This window comes from Triturus cristatus, chromosome 7 (genome assembly GCF_964204655.1).
Source record: "Triturus cristatus chromosome 7, aTriCri1.1, whole genome shotgun sequence".
Lineage (NCBI taxonomy): Eukaryota > Metazoa > Chordata > Amphibia > Caudata > Salamandridae > Triturus > Triturus cristatus.
In genome coordinates, this window is record NC_140590.1 from 865557141 (window position 1) to 865577077 (window position 19937).

At 43.2% G+C, this 19937-nt stretch overlaps 1 protein-coding gene across 1 annotated transcript in view; it reads right to left on the bottom strand.

Moving 5' to 3' along the window:
* Positions 1-212: 212 nt before the first annotated feature.
* LOC146810772 (UDP-glucose 6-dehydrogenase-like) overlaps positions 213-19937 on the bottom strand; it is a 94040-nt gene continuing 74315 nt past the window's right edge. Inside the window, exons 10-12 of the mRNA XM_085617804.1 lie at positions 19387-19478; positions 3776-3886; positions 213-1571 (exon numbers count right to left, since the gene is read on the bottom strand). Of these exons, the coding sequence (XP_085473930.1) occupies positions 1524-1571; positions 3776-3886; positions 19387-19478 (251 nt within the window). The 3' untranslated portion in view covers positions 213-1523. The remainder of the gene's footprint in view (positions 1572-3775; positions 3887-19386; positions 19479-19937) is intronic.

Sequence of the window (19937 nt, forward strand, 5' to 3'; positions counted from 1 at the left end):
GGGAGGCTGTGCATGTTCTCCACCCAGGCAGTAATGCAGCCCTGGGTGGAGAACATGCAAATTGCACATGACTGTTTGGCCGGCCCGAGACGGCGGGCCAAAATGTCATGCACACTTAGGAAATGCCTACCACTCCTTCCCCAGCTCTAAACAGCCCAGGCCCGCCCTGCCCCCAACCAACTGAGCCAGTATGGTTAAATAAAATGATAACGTTGAGTTATTATAATTTTATTTTTCCGTTTTGAATTGCTCAATGAGTAGTGGTGCGACACTCCGCCACTGATAAAATTGAAAAAAACAAAAAAATACATAGTATCGGGCAAGCTGCACACGTCTACATGAACCACAGACCATAAATTTGGTTCAGAGACATATGGCAAGGTCCAGTTATTGTTTTAGAGCTCTCCAGTGGGGTTACCCATCACAGACACTCTCACATAGATTTGGGAGAAGGTCACAAGACCCCCCCTCCTTGAAATACACACCATAAGGACCTTCCTACAACACAAATTAATCCATGAACAAAACCATTGACTGTATAATTGGCAATGCTCTACTTACTACTGTGGCTCACAGCTATTTGCTCACTTTACCTACTACTAACTTCTAAGCACAAAAATGAATTGTTTTATTAATTTACCTGCAAATGTACAGTATGCAAGGGTAATAACGTGAAGCAGCCCTTTAAAAAAGCACTTTAATGTGCTAATACTGGCAAACTCGCTTTCAGGAACTTAAGACACTTTCTGGAATACTATTGCCTCCCATAGGACCATACTCTCAGTACCTCCACTCAGAACAAAACTGCTTCCTTGGAAGGCTCCCAGTCTTTTTAAAGAGACAACATTAACATATCTCAGAGGGAAGTGGGGACTGTGAGGCAGCAGATCTAACTTTAGGTTATGTCCATTTGAAGCTATGGTGAACCTGGAGACACCATAGGGCCTGTGAGTAGAGAGCAAACAGAAAACAGGGAGACTGGACAGACATGGTGCCCCATATTGTTGTTGCTTCTACTACAGAGAGGCATCCTGCACTTTTATGTATGGAGGTATTTTAGCCTTACTGTGCTAAGGATCTGTAGTTTTTTTTTTTAATCTCTGTCCATTACATCGTCACACCTGGGCTCTTTCAAACAAAAAGATGTGAGTTTGCAATGTTATTACATTCGAGTGTAGTCTTTTATTGTGTGATTAAATCCGAGCGCATCTTACTCTCCAAAGTGTGAGGATGACTGAGTTCAAGTTAAAAACACCATGCCTGAATTTCAAGTCTTATTGAGTGCGCGGGGTGACGAGCAATGCGTGTCCTCCAAAGGTTAATGCAAACTCTTCCCTCGAAGGATGTAGTCAACTGTTGTCTTTTGCAATGTGCGTGCCATTGTCTCCAGCAGCGCTTAAACCTCCTTTCATGGCAAAACCGCGTGCTGTAGAAAAATCTTCACAAAATGTCTGCCGGCGGGTGCCTAGATCTCCACCTTCCTGGGAAGCCGTGCCCGCGCTGCTGCTTCGAAAGGTCACTGTTCACTGAAACATTCTGCTCGTGTTTACTTTCTTTCCGATCGTCTCCACCTGCATGAAAGGAGACGAGAGATGGTCACAATGCCCCTAACTCAACCATGTGCTCAGGAACAAATAGAATTTCGCTGCACCATTCTTTTCTTTGCATAGAGGTGGGCGATAGCTCCAAACAGACCCTGTACAAACCCTGACAGCCTTGCATATGTGGTCTGACAACCCCACCCCCCACCCCACCCCATGCATCCACAGGCTAGTCTGGCATTGCTATTAAATAACATGACTTCATCTCCATTTGTGCACAGTAAAGTGCATGTATACATCAATTATTGCAACCCATGGCTATGAAAATATAGCCATGGGTTGCAATAATTGATGTATCACCTGGCATCAAACTCTTCTTATAATTTCTTCCTGTGAATCCAAGCTGAACTTCGACTTTCATCCCCTCGTTCCAACCTCTTCTTGTCATTTAATCACCTGACACCAACCTCTTCCTAACCTTACTTCACCTGTCTCTACTCTCTCCCTGGGCTCTGATCCCCTGGCTCCAACCCCTCCCTGAATGAGGGATTAAAAGCGCTGGACTCACCCCTGCAGGGGTATCTCCGCGCTCCCTGTCCTTTCACCCATTGGCTCAAACCTTTCCCTAACGTTTCATCACTTGACTCCAACCTGTCAATGTCCTTTCATACCCTAGCTCCAACCTCTCCCTGTCCTTTTATCCCTTAGCTCTAACCTCTTCCCGTCTTTTCATCTCCTGGCTCAAACCTCTCAACGTTCTCTCATCCACTGGCTTCAACCTCTCCCTGCCCTTCCATACCCAGTATCTAATCTCTGTCCTGTCTCTCTTTTCATTCATCTCCTGGCTCAAACGACCCCCTGTCCTTTCATCCCCTGGCTCCAACCTTTCTTTTCTTTCATCTCCTGGTTCCAACCACCCCCTGTCCTTTCATCCCCTGCCTCCAACCTCTCTCTTTTCTTTCATCTCCTGGTTCCAACTACCCCCTGTCCTTTCATCCACTGCCTCCAACCTCTCTATTCATTCATCTCCTGGCTCAAAGGACCCTCTGTCCTTTCATCCCCTAGCTCCAACCTCTCGCTTTTCTTTCATTTCCTGGTTCCAACCACCCCCTGCCCTTTCATCCCCTGGCTCCAACCTCTCTCATTTATTTCATGCCCTGGTTCCAAACACCCCCTGTCCTTTTATCCCCTGGCTCCAACCTCTCTCTTTTCTTTCATCTCCTGGTTCCAAGCACCTCTTGTCCTTTCATCCCCTGGCTCCAACCACTCCCCTTTCTTTCATCTCCTGGTTCCAACCACCCTCTCTCCTTTCTTCCCCTGTCTCCAACCTCTCTCTATTCATTCGTCTCCTGGCTCAAACAACCCCCTGTCCTTTCATCCCCTGGCTCCAACCTCTCTCTTTTCTTTCATCTCCTGGTTCCAACCACCCCCTGTCCTTTCATCCCCTTGCTCCAACCTCTCTCTTTACTTTCATCCCCTGGTTACAAACACGCCCTGTCCTTTCATCCCCTGGCTCCAGCCTCTCTCTTTTCTTTCATCCCCTGGTTCCAACCACCCCCTGTCCTCGTATCCCCTGCCACAAACCTCTCTCTATTCATTCATCTCCTGGTTCAAACGACCCCATGTCCTTTTATACCCTGGCTCAAATTTGTCTCTACTCTTCCATGTTCAGGTTCCAAACTCTCCCTGTCATTTCATCCATTGGCTCTATCCAACGTCTCCTGCCTCCAGTGTCTCCCCGTCCTTTCATCCCCTAGCTCAAACCTCACCTTTTCCTTACTTTACCTGCCCCGTCATGCCCAACCTACAAATTCTCACTGTCTCTACCTCTACCTACCTTTACCCCCTATCTCCAGTACTTAATTTGGGAAGAAATAAGTGCCAGGGCTCTTGTCAGGAGACCACAGCAGCTTGCACCACCCTTTGCACTGCTAATGTGCTAATGACAATTCAGACTTTTTATACATTAAAAAGGACTAATACCTGCCACCGTAGCTATTTTGTTATAACTTTGGGTGGCTGGTATTAGTAATTTTTTTATGTATATAGAATTATTAAGCAACTGTTGTTGTGTTCATCACAAAATTGGACAAACAGAGCCACCATGTGGCTGGCTGTCATCAGTCCCAGTGTTAACAATTAAGTGCGGTGAGGAGCACCGGAAACCACTGGCTCAAATTAAGCACTGTCTATCTCTCCCATAACATTTTCAATTGCCAAAGTTTTTAACTTGCCTGAAAGCCTAGGTGCTGAAGGTGATGATGTACACTGTCCAGGATTCGCCTCCCGTCAAAGATGAAAGCTGGCTTCAACATTGCATTATAGATTCTGCCATAGTCCAGTTCCTAGAGATAAACGATAGCGTTGAGTACACAAAAAAGATACACTAAAAAGCAATCAAGGCAGATGTGAGTGATAAAAATTCCAGATGACCAGTTACAAACGGCTTCTACTGAATCCGTTTGTTAGCCTGTGAATTTTTGTGCACAAACTCTACTGCTTTGGAAAAAAAATCTGTTATTCTGGAACTGGCTTTGTTCTAATTATGCCTAGTTGATCTGTGTATTTTGCTATAGAAATTCAGTTGTTTATGCCAACTAGATACAGAGTAGTTCATTGTTAAGGATGCAAATGAATGTAGTAGAAAACATTTGTAAATGAAGTTTTTTTAGTTTTTTACTAAAATCAATGTTTATTACCCGTTGTGCTTTAAGACCCTGCACCATTGTTTTTCCACAAATTTTGCTCGTATTCAAAATGGAAAGGTATTTTAGGGTTACACTGGGCCCCTCACTGTTATCTTTTCTACTATATATCTTGATCTTTAAAAGCAGAAAATAAACATTTTCTATGTCCTCGAGGACGCATCACACGCAGATTAAACAGTTCTTATACTTATACACTGTACTGTATGTGGTTTCAGGGCTGGCTTCTCCGTGAAGGCAGAGAAGTGGCGCCCACTGCTCAGTGCCAGCAGATTCAAACACATGAAAAATAAAACAATAATAAAACAATTTTATTATCATGTTATTTTCTTCTCACCTGCAGGCTGCCAGCGAGCCAAGTCCTAGGGCGGGGCAGGGTCACCCTGTGACATCAGCTGCAGCAGGGAGGAGGAGGAGTGTTGGGCATTGTAAGTGTGCCTGTCGTTTTGGCTGGCCATCTTAGGATGTCCAAGCCGACATGCGCACTTAGCATTTCTCCAACCCGAGCTGTGCTGCACAGCCGGGTAGAGAACACGCAGGCTCCCAGGCCATGGCTGAGCAGCAAACCAGGCAGTTCAGACCAATTTCAGTGCTACTCCTCATGCTGGGTAATAGTATTCCCTGCATGAGAGCAGGTGGAGAGGAGCAAGGTGGCAGCCGCAGCGGCAGGTAAGTGGTATTTTATCATTTAGAATTTATTTGTTTTTATTTTTGCATTTTTCCTGTGCTGGCTGCTGCACCACTCCGCATCTCTAGCAGCTGCCATTATATGCTCTCCCTGCCAAGTCTCTTTGCTCCCAAAGCTTGCCTGTGATGGTTGACCACCTCTGGAAGCTGTTTGTATATGGCTATGGAAGACACCTTAAAAGTGACTTTGGACTTCATTATGAGGTCCCCCGATTTATGTTCGATGATATGGGGTGGCGGGGGTTTGTTCAAGAATCTTCTATTTTGTTCTGAATCCCCGCAGCTAAATCAGAGAATTACAAGTTATTTTCTCCCGAATGGGAAATCAATACTAACCCGGTATTTGTAAAGCGCAAACTAATCACCCCTAAGGGTCTCAAGGCGCTGGGGGCCGTCGCGAAGGTTAAGGGCCATATGTAGGAAGCCTAATACCGGTCGGTAACGGCCGATTTTCGGTAAATATACCGTTACCGACCGGTATTTAGGCTTTTGCTATGTAGGGGTATCATTTCATGATTCGGTAATTTACCGAATCGGTAATTTTACCGAATCGGTAATTTTACCGAATCATGAAATGAGATGTAGGGGGAGTGTGTCGTGGGTGTGGGGATTCGTTATTTACCACCAACAAAAAGTTGGTGGTAAATGACGAATAGGTGTAAAAAAGCATTTTTGTGCACTTTGAAGTGTGCAATGTGGCATGTGCGCCACATGTGCACACATGGACCAATCAGGGGTGCAACAGGGTGTCAATGTGACACCCTGCCACCCATGATGATGCCTCCCCCATTACCGAATCGGTATTTACCGAATCGGTAATGGCAACTGGCTTCCCATTCATTCCTATGGGCCTCCAGGCCCATAGGAATGAATGGGAAGCCAGTTGCCATTACCGAATCGGTAAATACCGATTCTAAAATACCGACACTTACCGATTCGGTATTTTTCTACCTACATTACATTTACCGTTTCATAAATACCGAATCGGTAAAATTCGGTATTTAAGAATCGGTAAATATAATTTACCTACATATGGCCCTAAGTGAGCTATTGCCCAGAGTCACATGGTTCTGGGCTCAGCTGCCACCGGGGATCGAACCGTGAGCCCCATGCTCCAGAGTCAGCCAGCCTTACACATGGATTAGAGAGCACTATTCCTCATGCCTTTCTGGGGAAATAACAGGCACATGTCTGCACCCATTTAAGGGCAATAGGCAGGAGTGTATGCTTTTTAGGGGGTGGGGGGGGGGAGGCAGATATCCAGAAGATGACAACTACATGAATAGAATTAACAAAGGGTCAGAGGCAGTGGTCATCAGGGGGCTGGGGGGGGGGGGGGCTTAGAGGGTTCTACCTGAAGCAATGTTTAGGTCTTAAAGGGCACAATACGTTTTCTACCACATTTAATTACTACGGTATTATTTTCCCTTTTTTGGCATAATGTGATACAAATGATGCACTTTAAATAACATTGATAACATCTGAATAATTTAAAGTCACATTTACTATATATCGTGTGTGGTCTTCTTTGGGCCTAACAATGCTATGGGTGATTTCTCATCTGAATTAACTTGTAAATATATGCAAGTAGGTTAATAATAAAATGCAAAAAAAAATTACTGCATGGTTATTTCCCAGTGACACTGCCCCTCTTCCTCTGCCCTACACAAGAATTAGGTTTATGTATTTCAATGCCATTCTGACCACCAAACAATATTGTTCCATGTACATCTCATTTTTAGAAAACATGTTCCCTGCAGAGTGCATACCTCTCTGATATATCAAATACCTAACAACACTGTGTCATACTCACGCCGAGGGACATCTATGTGTAGAGGGGAAGTGTTATCACTGGGTCTTTACCACTACAAGAAAAGTATGTGCACCTTGGATGTGTGCTCGTAAGCACAGCTCTGGTGCATGCACATCACATATATGTACAGTATCAGACCCCTGTTGTACGCACCCTATGGAGGCCTCTGATATGTGCATGTTATTACTGAAGCCTCAGATTACACCCACGACCTCTGCACAGCTCAGAGGCATGCATACTGAGCATATATTTGAAGTCTGCATACATCGACTGAGAGCTATACTATATGTATAGGACTTAATGCAATCCATTGTAGAAAAGAAGCTAAAAAATGACAAAACACGGTTCTTCACTTGAGGAAGCAAGCTTTCCCTTTAAAATGTGCCTCATGCTACACTTATTTGAAAAATACTATCCAAATAGCACATCGTGGGTACAACCCTTATTTTGGACGGCCAGATGGCTAGAAGTATCTTGGCATCCAGTCCTACCGTGTCGCCGGGAAATGCTTCGGCTTCAGTTTAATAATCTAACATGGTTTTACCATAACTGAGACATATTTTGGTTATTCTAACAGATTTTCAGACCAGGGTGCTCCACATTATATACGTTCCGAACAGAGGAGAAAAGATCCACAATGAGGAGGGCTCAGTCTGAACTGGACTATTTAGAGTTACAATTCCTTTTGGGGACAAGGACTGGCAAAGCCAATAGGTTTAGTGTTGGCTGTCACCATTTTTGCTATGTCAGTGCTTGCTTTGTTTTTTAAAAACTTTATTTGTTAGGAAAGTTTTAGGGCCATCGTCAATCTAAAAAAAAAAGATTTGTTTAAAAGCTAAAATATATAGTCACTGGCACTGAAGATAATTACTATGTGTGTGGATGTGCACCATGTGAAAGGGCAGAATTCCATCACTCACACCAAAGTCAACCAATGGCTGAAGTGAGCTGACCCAGTGCCCCATTTTGTATGCTATAGTGGGTGGAAGTAAACTGTAAATTTCACTATAACAGACAAATGAATGACAATAGGTTGCTTAAAGCACCTTTAGATTCCTTATACATAGCATTTTCAGTAAATCTCAAAGGTCTTGGATAACATCAGATATAAGGAAAAGAAGTGTGTTCCATGTATGTGTCAATACAATCACAGAAAAGGTGAATTTTATTTACGCTGTGAAAGATTCTGTGCAACCTTTCCTCTTGTGTGGTTTTAAATAGATCAATAATATAAGAAACAATGGTCCATGAAGGGGGAAGCATGAACCTCAACTTCCACTGTAATCTAGTGAATAACCGTCAATAGATTCGTTTTACTAGAAAGAATACATTTTATTTGATTGTTCAACATTAGGAATCTTAAGTAGACAAACTCATTTAGCTCTGTTAACATATGCATTCCAAATTTGAGAGGTGTTCTGAAATGACGCAACGGCGCAGTGAAAGTAAGGTAAGAGAGTAAAAAATACACTAGCGCTATACAATATATACATAAATAGTGAGTGTGGGGGATGCACAGCTGTTTGATCTAAACTCTAACATAGAGCTGTAGGCTCATGGATTACACAAACAGTACAGTACACTATTAATGTGTCAATTGTTTCGACCCTTAAGGTAATTCGTACTGGGTCATCATCAGGATGAGGAATGGGAAACACCCATTAGGTAGTACTCATGCAGCAAATGACAAACAGTACATTCAGGAATGGGTCCACAAATCATAGGTCTTGAAATCTAGAAGAATTAACTAAAGCCTCCTACGGATATTGGAGGACTCTATGGGAGAGGGGTCCAGCATAAGTCCATGGACTGCAATGTGATTACCAGTCTCATTATGACACTTCCTAAGGATGCACACAAAAAGCATAACTTCCCGAGGGGTGAGGTGTGTCAGGAGCTTTCAGTCCATATTCTCCAGGAATGAAAATCCCAATTTCGGTAAAAGTCACTGTTAATTTATCGGTGCACTGTGAACTCAAAACAAAAGACCCTGATTACGTAAATGATGCAGTTTGGAAATCGGTGCCTTGCTCAGGCCACAAGACCCCCGCGAGGTGATGTGATCGCAGTGCCAGTCCAAAGTCAATTTGGATCGCTGCATCAATTAAATTGCAATGCTTTCAGGGTCAATTGGAATTGTGCGATTATTAATTATAGCTGGGCACCGGCACACGTGTGATTCAAATAAATCAGCAGCAACTCACTAAATATTAGTTTATGAGATCTGTACCTATGTCCTTGCTGTAGATCATATTGTAAGAAGAGTAGCAGCAAATGTCTTTCCGATTTCACTATTTTCAAAGCGAGTTAGCAGGGAGCAGGTTGCAAGAATTGTGTTTCAGAAAGGTCACCATTTTGTATACTTTGTGCACTTCCACAAAATTATCAACATTATCTGACTAAAAATGAGGGCTGTTTTTCTTCCCACTCTTTCCGTCCCTCAATCTCTCGTTGTATCTACCCTCCATCCACCTTCCCGTTCTTTTTCAGCCTTTTTTCCCTTCAGCTTTCTCTCACATCTCTCTCCTCACTCCCTCCAGCTCTCTCCACCCCTGTCTCCCTCAACTTGTACTATTCTGATTGTAACTTCCTTCAGCCATGACTTCTTGGTAAAGCTAACATTTGCCACAAGAAGGCTGTCTCTCATGCGAATCTACAACTGCGTTCTGTTTCACAAGGCAATAAAAATCAAGAAGAGTTTGTTCAGCCAAAACTGTCTACATTTGGGTTAGTATTCAAATACAAATGGGGTGAGTAGTACACGCACTGCCTGCTGGTTAGTAGCTTGTTTGTCTTTTATTACGTGCTCCAAGGTCTCGCTCTCCGAATGTTGAGTGAGTAAAGTGAAAACAAAAAGACTGCACTTCCCAAGTCTTGGGGTGTGTCCCTCGGGCACAGTTGCTGTCCTCTCGTGGAGGTTTCAAATGTTTGTCAAAAGATTAAGCTTGAGAGTTCATCAGATTTCAATTTGAAAAACTTTATTAGTCATCGTTTTTTTTGGCGTTGGTTTCAATCACATTACGGTGAACAGAGACATAGATGGTGAGATCCCAATGCATTTCGGCATAAGCCTTCATCAGGGGGAATCTACGATTTGGCAAGAAGATAAAATAAAATAAAATGAATACTGTGTGTAGGAACAATAAAACATGTAGTGATTATTTACTTTCGGTGAATGATGGGATGTGAACATGAATTTAAATGTGAAACGGAAAGTCCGTAATAAAGATATCTCTGTGGGCAGACTCGTGATGAAAAAAATGCTCGCGACTGTGTGATTCGTGTTGGGAAGTTTTAACGTGACAAAACGTGCAAAAGTACTCGCGGCTATGTGGTTCCGTGTTGGGAAGTTTTACCGTGACAAAACGTGCAGAGCGTGCCAGGAATACTGATCAAGATGCTATCTAAGGTGTTGGAAGTTAGTGAATTTTGAAAAACGGCTACTAAGATGTTAAATTGTATCCCGTATGAACATGCAGGTCACAACGCATAAAATATTCTTACCAGGTGCTGAAAAAGCCTCTACGTGTCTTCCGTATGTGGTGTTCCGCATTTTGTATTTGTACGCGGGTGGTTTTAAGTGTTCGGGAAGTTGAACGTGAATGACGTGCATCGAGGGGGTGAGCATGAAGGTAGACATGGGACTGTGGCGATGTGAAAACTGTGAACGGACTATACTAATGGAGTTAATTAAATTCAGAAAAGAAAAACAAATAAAATAGTACTGTTAATGTGATAAAAACAAGTGTGGGTATGAACATAAACGATATGGATAGGAAGATCAAAAGGGTATAGTGACGAGTCGAAATAGGAACCTTTAGGAACAGAAGCGTCAGTGATGATAAATTTTACAAGTAAGTATAAAAACAGGGTCATTGATGTGTATACGGTAGTTAATAGGAAAACTAGGATTAGCTTATAAGGGTGTGTGAAGCTAAACATGCATCTGCAATATCATTCCTTTAGAACAACACATATAGTACGAAATCACAGGTAACATGAAAATTCAATGCGATCATTTAAGCCATCCGGTTTCATTGAATTCAAATAATAAATCCAGTGGTTTTCTCTTTGTAGTATGAAGTTGCGATTGTCTCTTCCTTCTTTTTTGGAGACCATTTCAAGTATGCAAAATTTCAATTGGCTAACATTATGTCCAACTTCCATAAAGTGTTGAGCAACCGATGATTTAAGTTGTTTAGTCCTGATGTTAGATTTGTGCTCGTTGAGTCTCACTTTCATCTTTCTCTCGGTTTGTCCGACATAAACCTTGCCACAAGGACATTTGAGCATGTAAATAACATTAGATGTATCACAGGTTGCCGTTAGCCTCAGTTTGATTTTATGTCCCCTCATGGGGTGTGTGATGTAATCTCCTTTTATTATGTTATTGCAATTGTTGCAGTTCAAGCAAGGGATGGTTCCTTTGAATGAAGTTGGTGTGATCGGATGGTCTTGTTGTTTTAGAATTTCGCCGATGTTTTTGTTTCTGGTATAAGCGAAAATTGGTTCCTCGTCAAAAATATGGTTGAAGTCCTGCTCGAGTTTAAGTAGTTGCCAGTGTTTTTTGATTATTCGTTTATAGCTTGTGCTCATAGTGGAATACTTAGAAACTACCGTGATTTGGTTGCTAGTTGGTTTGGATTGTGTAGTGAGGAGCTGATCTCTAGTCTTAATGGTTGACCTTTCTCTCGCTTTTAGTAGTACCTGATCAGGATAACCACGAGATTTGAATCTTTGTGTGAGGATGTTGAGCTGGTCCGAAGATTTGATTGAGTTGGATACAATCCTTTTTACCCGTAGCATTTGTGAGTAAGGTAAATGTTGTTTAAGTGATGGCGGGTGGAAGCTTTGGTAATGAAGTGTATTATTCCTGTCGGTACTTTTCCTATACAGGTTGGTTTCAAATCCAGTGGATGTTTTGGTGATGGTGACGTCCAGGAAGGAGATGGAATCTGGATGAATGTTGAAAGTGAATTGTAATCGTTGGTCAATATGATTGAGATCTTCTAAGAGGATTTTGAGAGTTTGGTCTGAACCTTTCCATATGATGAAAATATCATCAATGAACCTGAGGTATATCTTTAGGTGGTTTATCCATGTTGGTGCAGTGAGGATATGGTCTTCTTCGAATTGCTTCATGAAAATATTGGCATACGCTGGAGCCGCGCAATTTCCCATAGATGTGCCCGTTAGTTGTTGGTACCATTCATTGTTGTATTCAAAATAGCTGTGGAAAAGGGTAAATTGCATTAATTCCATAAGGAAGACCTGTAGGTTGTGTGGATATTCCGAGTGCAATAGTGCCTGTTCAATGGCCTCCAGACCCATCTGGTGAGGGATGGAGGTGTAATCGTAGATTCCCCCTGATGAAGGCTTATGCCGAAATGCATTGGGATCTCACCATCTATGTCTCTGTTCACCGTAATGTGATTGAAACCAACGCCAAAAAAAACGATGACTAATAAAGTTTTTCAAATTGAAATCTGATGAACTCTCAAGCTTAATCTTTTGACAAACATTTGAAACCTCCACGAGAGGACAGCAACTGTGCCCGAGGGACACACCCCAAGACTTGGGAAGTGCAGTCTTTTTGTTTACATTTGGGTTAGTGTCTGAAGGCCACTCTCGCTCGTTCATGATCTCTGCTAGGTACCTGCTTGTGTTGATTGTAAGAATTTACCATGTGACTATTACTCAACACTTCTGTACAGTGGGGTCTATATTCGAGACTTGCCGTCTGAAACCCGCTTGACGATCGATCTTGTAATTCAGAGACTATTCATTTTTCTTTTGTTAGTAGACCCTTCCAGACTGGGGTGGTGAACTGGAGGAAAGGTACAAAGGTATAAGGCAGAGTTTGACATTTGACTCGTACCCAGGCTCAAAGAAAAGTTTTAAGAGTTATGAACCTAACCAGCATTGTAAAGACATATTGCACATTTAACAGGTGAATGACGATGTATTTGCTTTGCCAATGCTTATTTTTATCCATTACAAGAAGGTCTCTGTGTCGTGATGCATGTGTATATATGCTGGCCATCTTGGAGCAGTTTTTAAGTTTTGGAAAATGACCTTAGTGATTACACAAGTGTCACAATGCCCCACATTTTGGTTGTTTTAATTTAATGCCCTGTCATGATGAACACTCAATTTCGAATACAAAAACTGAAGCAAGCTGCCCAGCAGCTTTTTCCGGCTGCAAAGGCAGAGATAGCAGGAAAGTGAGGGGGTAGGAGCAAAAGAGGAGTCATGGTGTGGAGGGGATGGAGAAGAGCTAGTAAATAAGTTGTAGGTACGGGGGCCTCAAAGTAGGGGCTACTTTTACCACTTTGAGCCTAAAACGCCTGTAGAAAATGCATGGAGAAATTTGGTTTTAGGGCACCCCTTTTTTTTCTCGGCTTCCGCTTGCTAGATCAGCCCAAAACTTTTCAGAGTGTCTTATGCACCCTTGTTCTCCTCTTCACACCACTTTCTTCTGCAGTCTCTCAGAAACACCCCTTTTCTGGTGACATTTTTTTTAAACTCCCATCTGCATATCTCATACTTTTCCTCTTTGGCCTCCTCTTTTCTCTGTCCTGTATGTTCTTCCTTGCATCTCCTCCACTTCACCATCCCCTCTACTCACACAACAGCACATCCTCTCACTATCAAGCATTGCATTTTCGTTTACTTTCACTGTGTCAATATTTGACACCTGTGTACCTTCTTCACACGGGACTGTTACTCTGTGCGAAAAGGATGGGCTTGCGTGCCGAACCCCTTTGATAATGACCCATAGATGGGCACTGTGGCAATGCACACTGCCTTTTAGCTGAACTCCACAGCTCTACATCGTGGTTCGTTATAAACACCCACTGACAACCTACATTCACATACCTGACTCTATTCACAGTACGCTCTATAATAAGTAATATATAATAATAACTAATATGTTGCATGAAGAAACTAGACACAATACATCCTGGAAACAGCAATTACTTCGGGAGAGCAACAGTAAGTAAAAGGTGAAATGTGAACAGGAACAAAATCGCTGTGTCTGTGGCTAATCTCGGAGGGTGTGTCTGTTTTTACCAGCTGTGACTAGTGGTGGGGCACAAGGGGGAGCATGATAGAAACAGGTGGGGTGCCAGCCTCACCTGGACCCCCCTTAGTGACGCTACTACGTTTTACTGTACATCTCGGAAAAGCCTGGGTTTCCTCCATTGAGGACGGCTGTACTCCAGCGTATTCCCACTCCGGCATGGTCAATAAGAAGATGCAGACAAGACAACGCCGGTCCAGTGCTGCACTGATGAACGGAGGCTCATTGCACTGGGCGTAGCAGCTCCAGCCGCACAAACTACGCCCCAGCCAAGTCACAGTGTTTCTCTCTTTCACAGGAAGCAAAATCAAGCTTTCCACTTTCGAGAGTGAGTTTTAGATCGGATCCAAGATAATGTATCAAGAGTTCTCTCTTGCGGTCGTAGGTAAAATTGCATCAGATGTCCCGACAGCTTTCGAATTACACAGATACTTATTTGAAGGACTGTTTTCTGAGAAGGAACAATTACAGTTGCCCGTAAACTATAACAATGCGTCACCAGGGGTAGTAATAGCAATCTATGGCCAAATAAGCTTTCCCTTTGGTACGTCTGACACTACCCCGGGACTCGGCAGCGCGAAGTAGGAGTAAAAGTAAAGTGGTGGTACGAGGTCAATCTTGCTATGTCATCGGTGGGCACAGGGCGTGTTTCCTCCACCTCTGGCATTAAGAATGACGATGAATCGATGTCTAAGTAATAAGGTGCCATCTACATTAGTATTAGAAATGCATTGTTATTCCAGGCTCTGCTTCTTTCTGGGTTGTTGAATTAGTATTCCGTGTGGACAGGCGCAGTGATTCTACACATGCTCCTGCTTATGTACCCAGCCATTGAGACTGAATAAATACTGATTTAGATATTCCATACATTATATCAGTCAGTCAAAACCACTTTATTCGATTAATTAAAATCATAAAAGTATACTACACAATTAAATACATAAAATCTTGCGATTCACAAATCAACAATTTAAGAACAACTCCTAATAAAATTTCATAAAAGACCATAATCAACGTGAAATCTTAATACAGGATCAAATTCCATATATCAAATAGGCTCCACATCCTGTATAGGTTTTAGTCTGACTCTTCTTTCTCTAACAGCTGCCACCAAAAAGCTAGCGACACAGAACATAGTTAATGGACATTCAAGCATGCTTAGAAACAATAGAGCTGGCTTGTACTGTGTAAAATTCCTGCTCTTTAATAAAGGAATAATAAACCTCTTCCTAGCACATTTAAAAAAGGAGCAGAATAGCATAAAGTGCGTGGTGTCTTGTGGAGAGATATCATCGCACTTGCAAGGGGCGACATTTTCAGGCCTATTCCAGCCAGCCACATCCCAAAGAACTATGTGTATTTGGTTGAACCGGAATTTAGTCAACAGCCATTTGTGAAAAGGATGGGTTACCACTGTAAGATAGAAAGACAACCCTGAGAGCTGGGATACCAGGACGTGGCCCCTGACAGAGGGTTTACGAAGTTCTTCTTCTTCCCGCACGGCCTCCCTTAGCTTTGTAAAATTGATTTTTACCCACTCAAGATCTGCCTTGCAAAGAATTTCAGGATTAAAAAAGATTTCAGGTCTCCCAATGTAGGCAGCTAACCTCTCGATGTTTGACAACCATTGAATTTTATTCATGTTGTCAAGTCGAATACAGTCCTTTAGGATTTTATGGTTTAAAGTAAGTTTCGGGTTTAGCCAAATTTTGATCCATTGCAGTAGTGGGGCTAATTTAATCATGTCTGCTATGTAACCTAACCCGAGCTCCAAATGGACTGAATAAGAAGCGGTTGATTGTGGGAGGCCAAGGAGGGTACGAAGAAATTTGTTTTCCTCCGTTTGGATCGCGTCGTGTTTAATGTAACCCCAGATTGACGCCCCATACCTTACAATGGAAACTGTTTTGGCTTTGTAGATTGTTAGTATTGCCTCTGTCGGTTTTCCTCCCAACCTTTTTGCAAAGCCAAGTACAGCCGCAGATGAGCTTCTTATGGAATTTACCTTTAAAGAAAGCTGAGGGGACCATGAACCCTTGTCATCAAAGACTACTCCCAAGTAAGTGAAAGTCTTCACTCTTGAGATTTCGGCTCCCCTGCAGAAAAAAGGCTTTACCTTGTTTTTCGCTTGACCTAACGACATAGCATGAGATTTGCCGTTATTAACCACCAGATCCAGGCTATGCATGAAGTCCCCGAATGAGTCCAGCAATCTTTGCAGCGCCAGGGGAGTCCTGGCCAGCAGGACAGCATCATCCGCGTATAGGAGCACCGGGATCGGAGTACCTCCCATACGCGGGGTGTCCTGCGTTGCAGCCAGCAGGTTTTGTTCCAGGGAATTTATGTATAGGGTAAACAACATGGGCGCAAGAATGCAACCCTGTCGTACCCCTCTGCTAGACTTAAAGCTGGCCGTGCACTTCCCCCCAGTCGTCATCCTTATCGAGGCATTCAGATCTTGGTGGAGCACTGAAAGAAAATACACAAGGGGAGGGTCAAGTCCCAACTCCAGGAGCATTGTCCACAGCTTTGACCTATTTACGAGATCAAAGGCCGTGGACAAATCCATAAAGCCCAAGTAAAAGGAGCCCCCAGCCGCCTTGGTGTATTTATCTATTATTAAGAGGAGGTTCAAACATTGATCCTCCGTGCTCCGGCCGGCTCTGAAGCCATACTGTGCATCGGACAAGATGTTATTGTCCGAGGCCCAATTTGTTATCCTAGCAAGTATGACTTTTCCCAAGATTTTTATAGAGGAATCTATCAAGGATATAGGCCTATAGCATTTAGGGTCAGCCCTTTGGCCTTTCTTGAACACCTCCTCTCACTATCAAGCATTGCATTTTCGTTTACTTTCACTGTGTCAATATTTGACACCTGTGTACCTTCTTCACACGGGACTGTTACTCTGTGCGAAAAGGATGGGCTTGCGTGCCGAACCCCTTTGATAATGACCCATAGATGGGCACTGTGGCAATGCACATTGCCTTTTAGCTGAACTCCACAGCTCTACATCGTGGTTCGTTATAAACACCCACTGACAACCTACATTCACATACCTGACTCTATTCACAGTACGCTCTATAATAAGTAATATATAATAATAACTAATATGTTGCATGAAGAAACTAGACACAATACATCCTGAAAACAGCAATTACTTTGGGAGAGCAACAGTAAGTAAAAGGTGAAATGTGAACAGGAACAAAATCGCTGTGTCTGTGGCTAATCTCGGAGGGTGTGTCTGTTTTTACCAGCTGTGACTAGTGGTGGGGCACAAGGGGGAGCATGATAGAAACAGGTGGGGTGCCAGCCTCACCTGGACCCCCCTTAGTGACGCTACTACGTTTTACTGTACATCTCGGAAAAGCCTGGGTTTCCTCCATTGAGGACGGCTGTACTCCAGCGTATTCCCACTCCGGCATGGTCAATAAGAAGATGCAGACAAGACAACGCCGGTCCAGTGCTGCACTGATGAACGGAGGCTCATTGCACTGGGCGTAGCAGCTCCAGCCGCACAAACTACGCCCCAGCCAAGTCACAGTGTTTCTCTCTTTCACAGGAAGCAAAATCAAGCTTTCCACTTTCGAGAGTGAGTTTTAGATCGGATCCAAGATAATGTATCAAGAGTTCTCTCTTGCGGTCGTAGGTAAAATTGCATCAGATGTCCCGACAGCTTTCGAATTACACAGATACTTATTTGAAGGACTGTTTTCTGAGAAGGAACAATTACAGTTGCCCGTAAACTATAACAATGCGTCACCAGGGGTAGTAATAGCAATCTATGGCCAAATAAGCCTGCCCTTTGGTACGTCTGACACTACCCCCGGGCTCGGCAGCGCGAAGTAGGAGTAAAAGTAAAGTGGTGGTACGAGGTCAATCTTGCTATGTCATCGGTGGGCACAGGGTGCGTCTCCTCCACCTCTGGCATTAAGAATGACGATGAATCGATGTCTAAGTAATAAGGTGCCATCTACATTAGTATTAGAAATGCATTGTTATTCCAGGCTCTGCTTCTTTCTGGGTTGTTGAATTAGTATTCCGTGTGGACAGGCGCAGTGATTCTACACATGCTCCTGCTTATGTACCCAGCCATTGAGACTGAATTAATACTGATTTAGATATTCCATAAATTCTATGATCTCTTGATCTTTCCGCAGCCAGCTAGGAACTCTTACGTTTGTGAGTGTCTCCCATGTTCTTTTTCCCACTTTGTCACCAAATCACGGGATAAGATTTTCACTGCAACACTCGCTCTATTGCGGGACCTTGCAACATGCACTTATTCAAGTTGAAATGTTGAATTTGATGCACAATTTTGACTATGTCAAATAGGCAAACTTGCTTTGTATTTGTATGTCTTTAACAGGGATATTCCCACCAGTGCTTGCCATTAATTTGTTTTCATTTAAGTGAATTAATGCAGGCATAATCTGCTCCTTCCTGATTGGAATGACCCAGTTAGTCAGCCTGGCAATGTACACCTCGAATGCCCGCAACCTTATCTGCGAAGTTCCGTAAGGACCCTCTTCAATGCATACATGATCCCTGTAACCAGCATCATCTGCTCTCATGATATTAACGTCCTCTCTGACACGGACGATACGCAACTCATTCTTTCCCTCACAGATAAGACATCCATTACCCGGATCATGTTAATGCCTGCATGACTGAAATCGCCCACTGAATGAAGACCAACTGTCTGAAGCTGAAAACCAACAAGACAGAAAATATGATCTTCAAAAGAACACTTCACCGTGTGACCACCTGGTGGTCACCAGAGCTAGGACTGACCCCCACCACCCAGGCGAAGAACCTTGAGATCATCACTGACAGGAAATTCAACATGACCACCCATGTCAATGCCACCACTGTCTCATGCTTCCATACCCTTAAGATGCTGAGAAAGATTTCAAATGGCTCATAATCAGTACCCGGAAAACCTCCAAGCACTCCCTGGTCACAAGCAAATTGGATTAGGGAAACAATCTCTTTGCTGGGATCAACCAAAAACTCCCCAGAAGGCTGCAGACCATTCTGAATGTAGCAGCCAGAATCGCTCTCAACCTCCCATGCCTCACTCGCATCACACACACATGAAGGAGCTCCACTGACTCCCTGTACAGAAACCAACACATTTCAAACTTCTCACCTGCACTTTCAAGGCACTACATAACACTGGCCCAGCATAATCAACAATCACATCTTATTTCATAAACCTTCCCGATGCCTCCGATCATCTGAACTCATGCTTGCTCACATACCATGCATACGGAAAATCAGATCCAGCAATCGAGCCTTCTCCTACATTACTCCTTAAGCATGAAATGGCCTGCCGTCACACATAAGAGACTCCTGCTCACCTCATGAATTCCACAAGAAGATGAAGACCTGAGTAGTCCTACTTGGCTCTGGGTTTAGCTAGACTCACACCTACTCAGTGCCAGGATACCCTCCCAGGTGGTAATGAGTTCTACAAATCTGCATAAAATAACATAATACATAGATATGGCCCTGTGGGGGAGGTAACATTTACTTGCAGATTTTGATACTCACTTTGAAAAGGTCCCATTCTGTGCAGATGACAATCGCATGTGTGTTTTCACAAGCCGTGTATGGGTCAGAACAAATGGTGACCAGTCTGGACACTGCAACGTAAAACACAATTTTCTCTTTATTCACCATAGCAGTCTTTTCCTACCTCATGTTAATGGAAAGATACAACTGAACCTTGTAATATATAGTGGTACCATCCATCCATTAAGGGCAAAATACAAGGAGATAGTGAACTGTCCTAATTTTTGTAGACTTAGAAAGAGAAAAGGTTGACTTAACCATCTGGTTAAATCTGCGTCTGTACAGCACAGGCTTTCATCCAAGAACTTTGATCCACTGGCTTATCTTTCCCAACAATGGGTTAGGTGACCAGAGGTCCTGGATTTCTCAGAACAGTCACGTTTTTTAGAGGAATGTCCCCGAGTCCCAATGCTTCTTCTAATTAGCAATACATGTCGCCGTTTTTAGGACAAATGCCATCTTCTACTGCAAAGCAGAAATTAAAGGTATGTTCACTGTGTGGTCTATAATAGCATAATCACATAATCGGC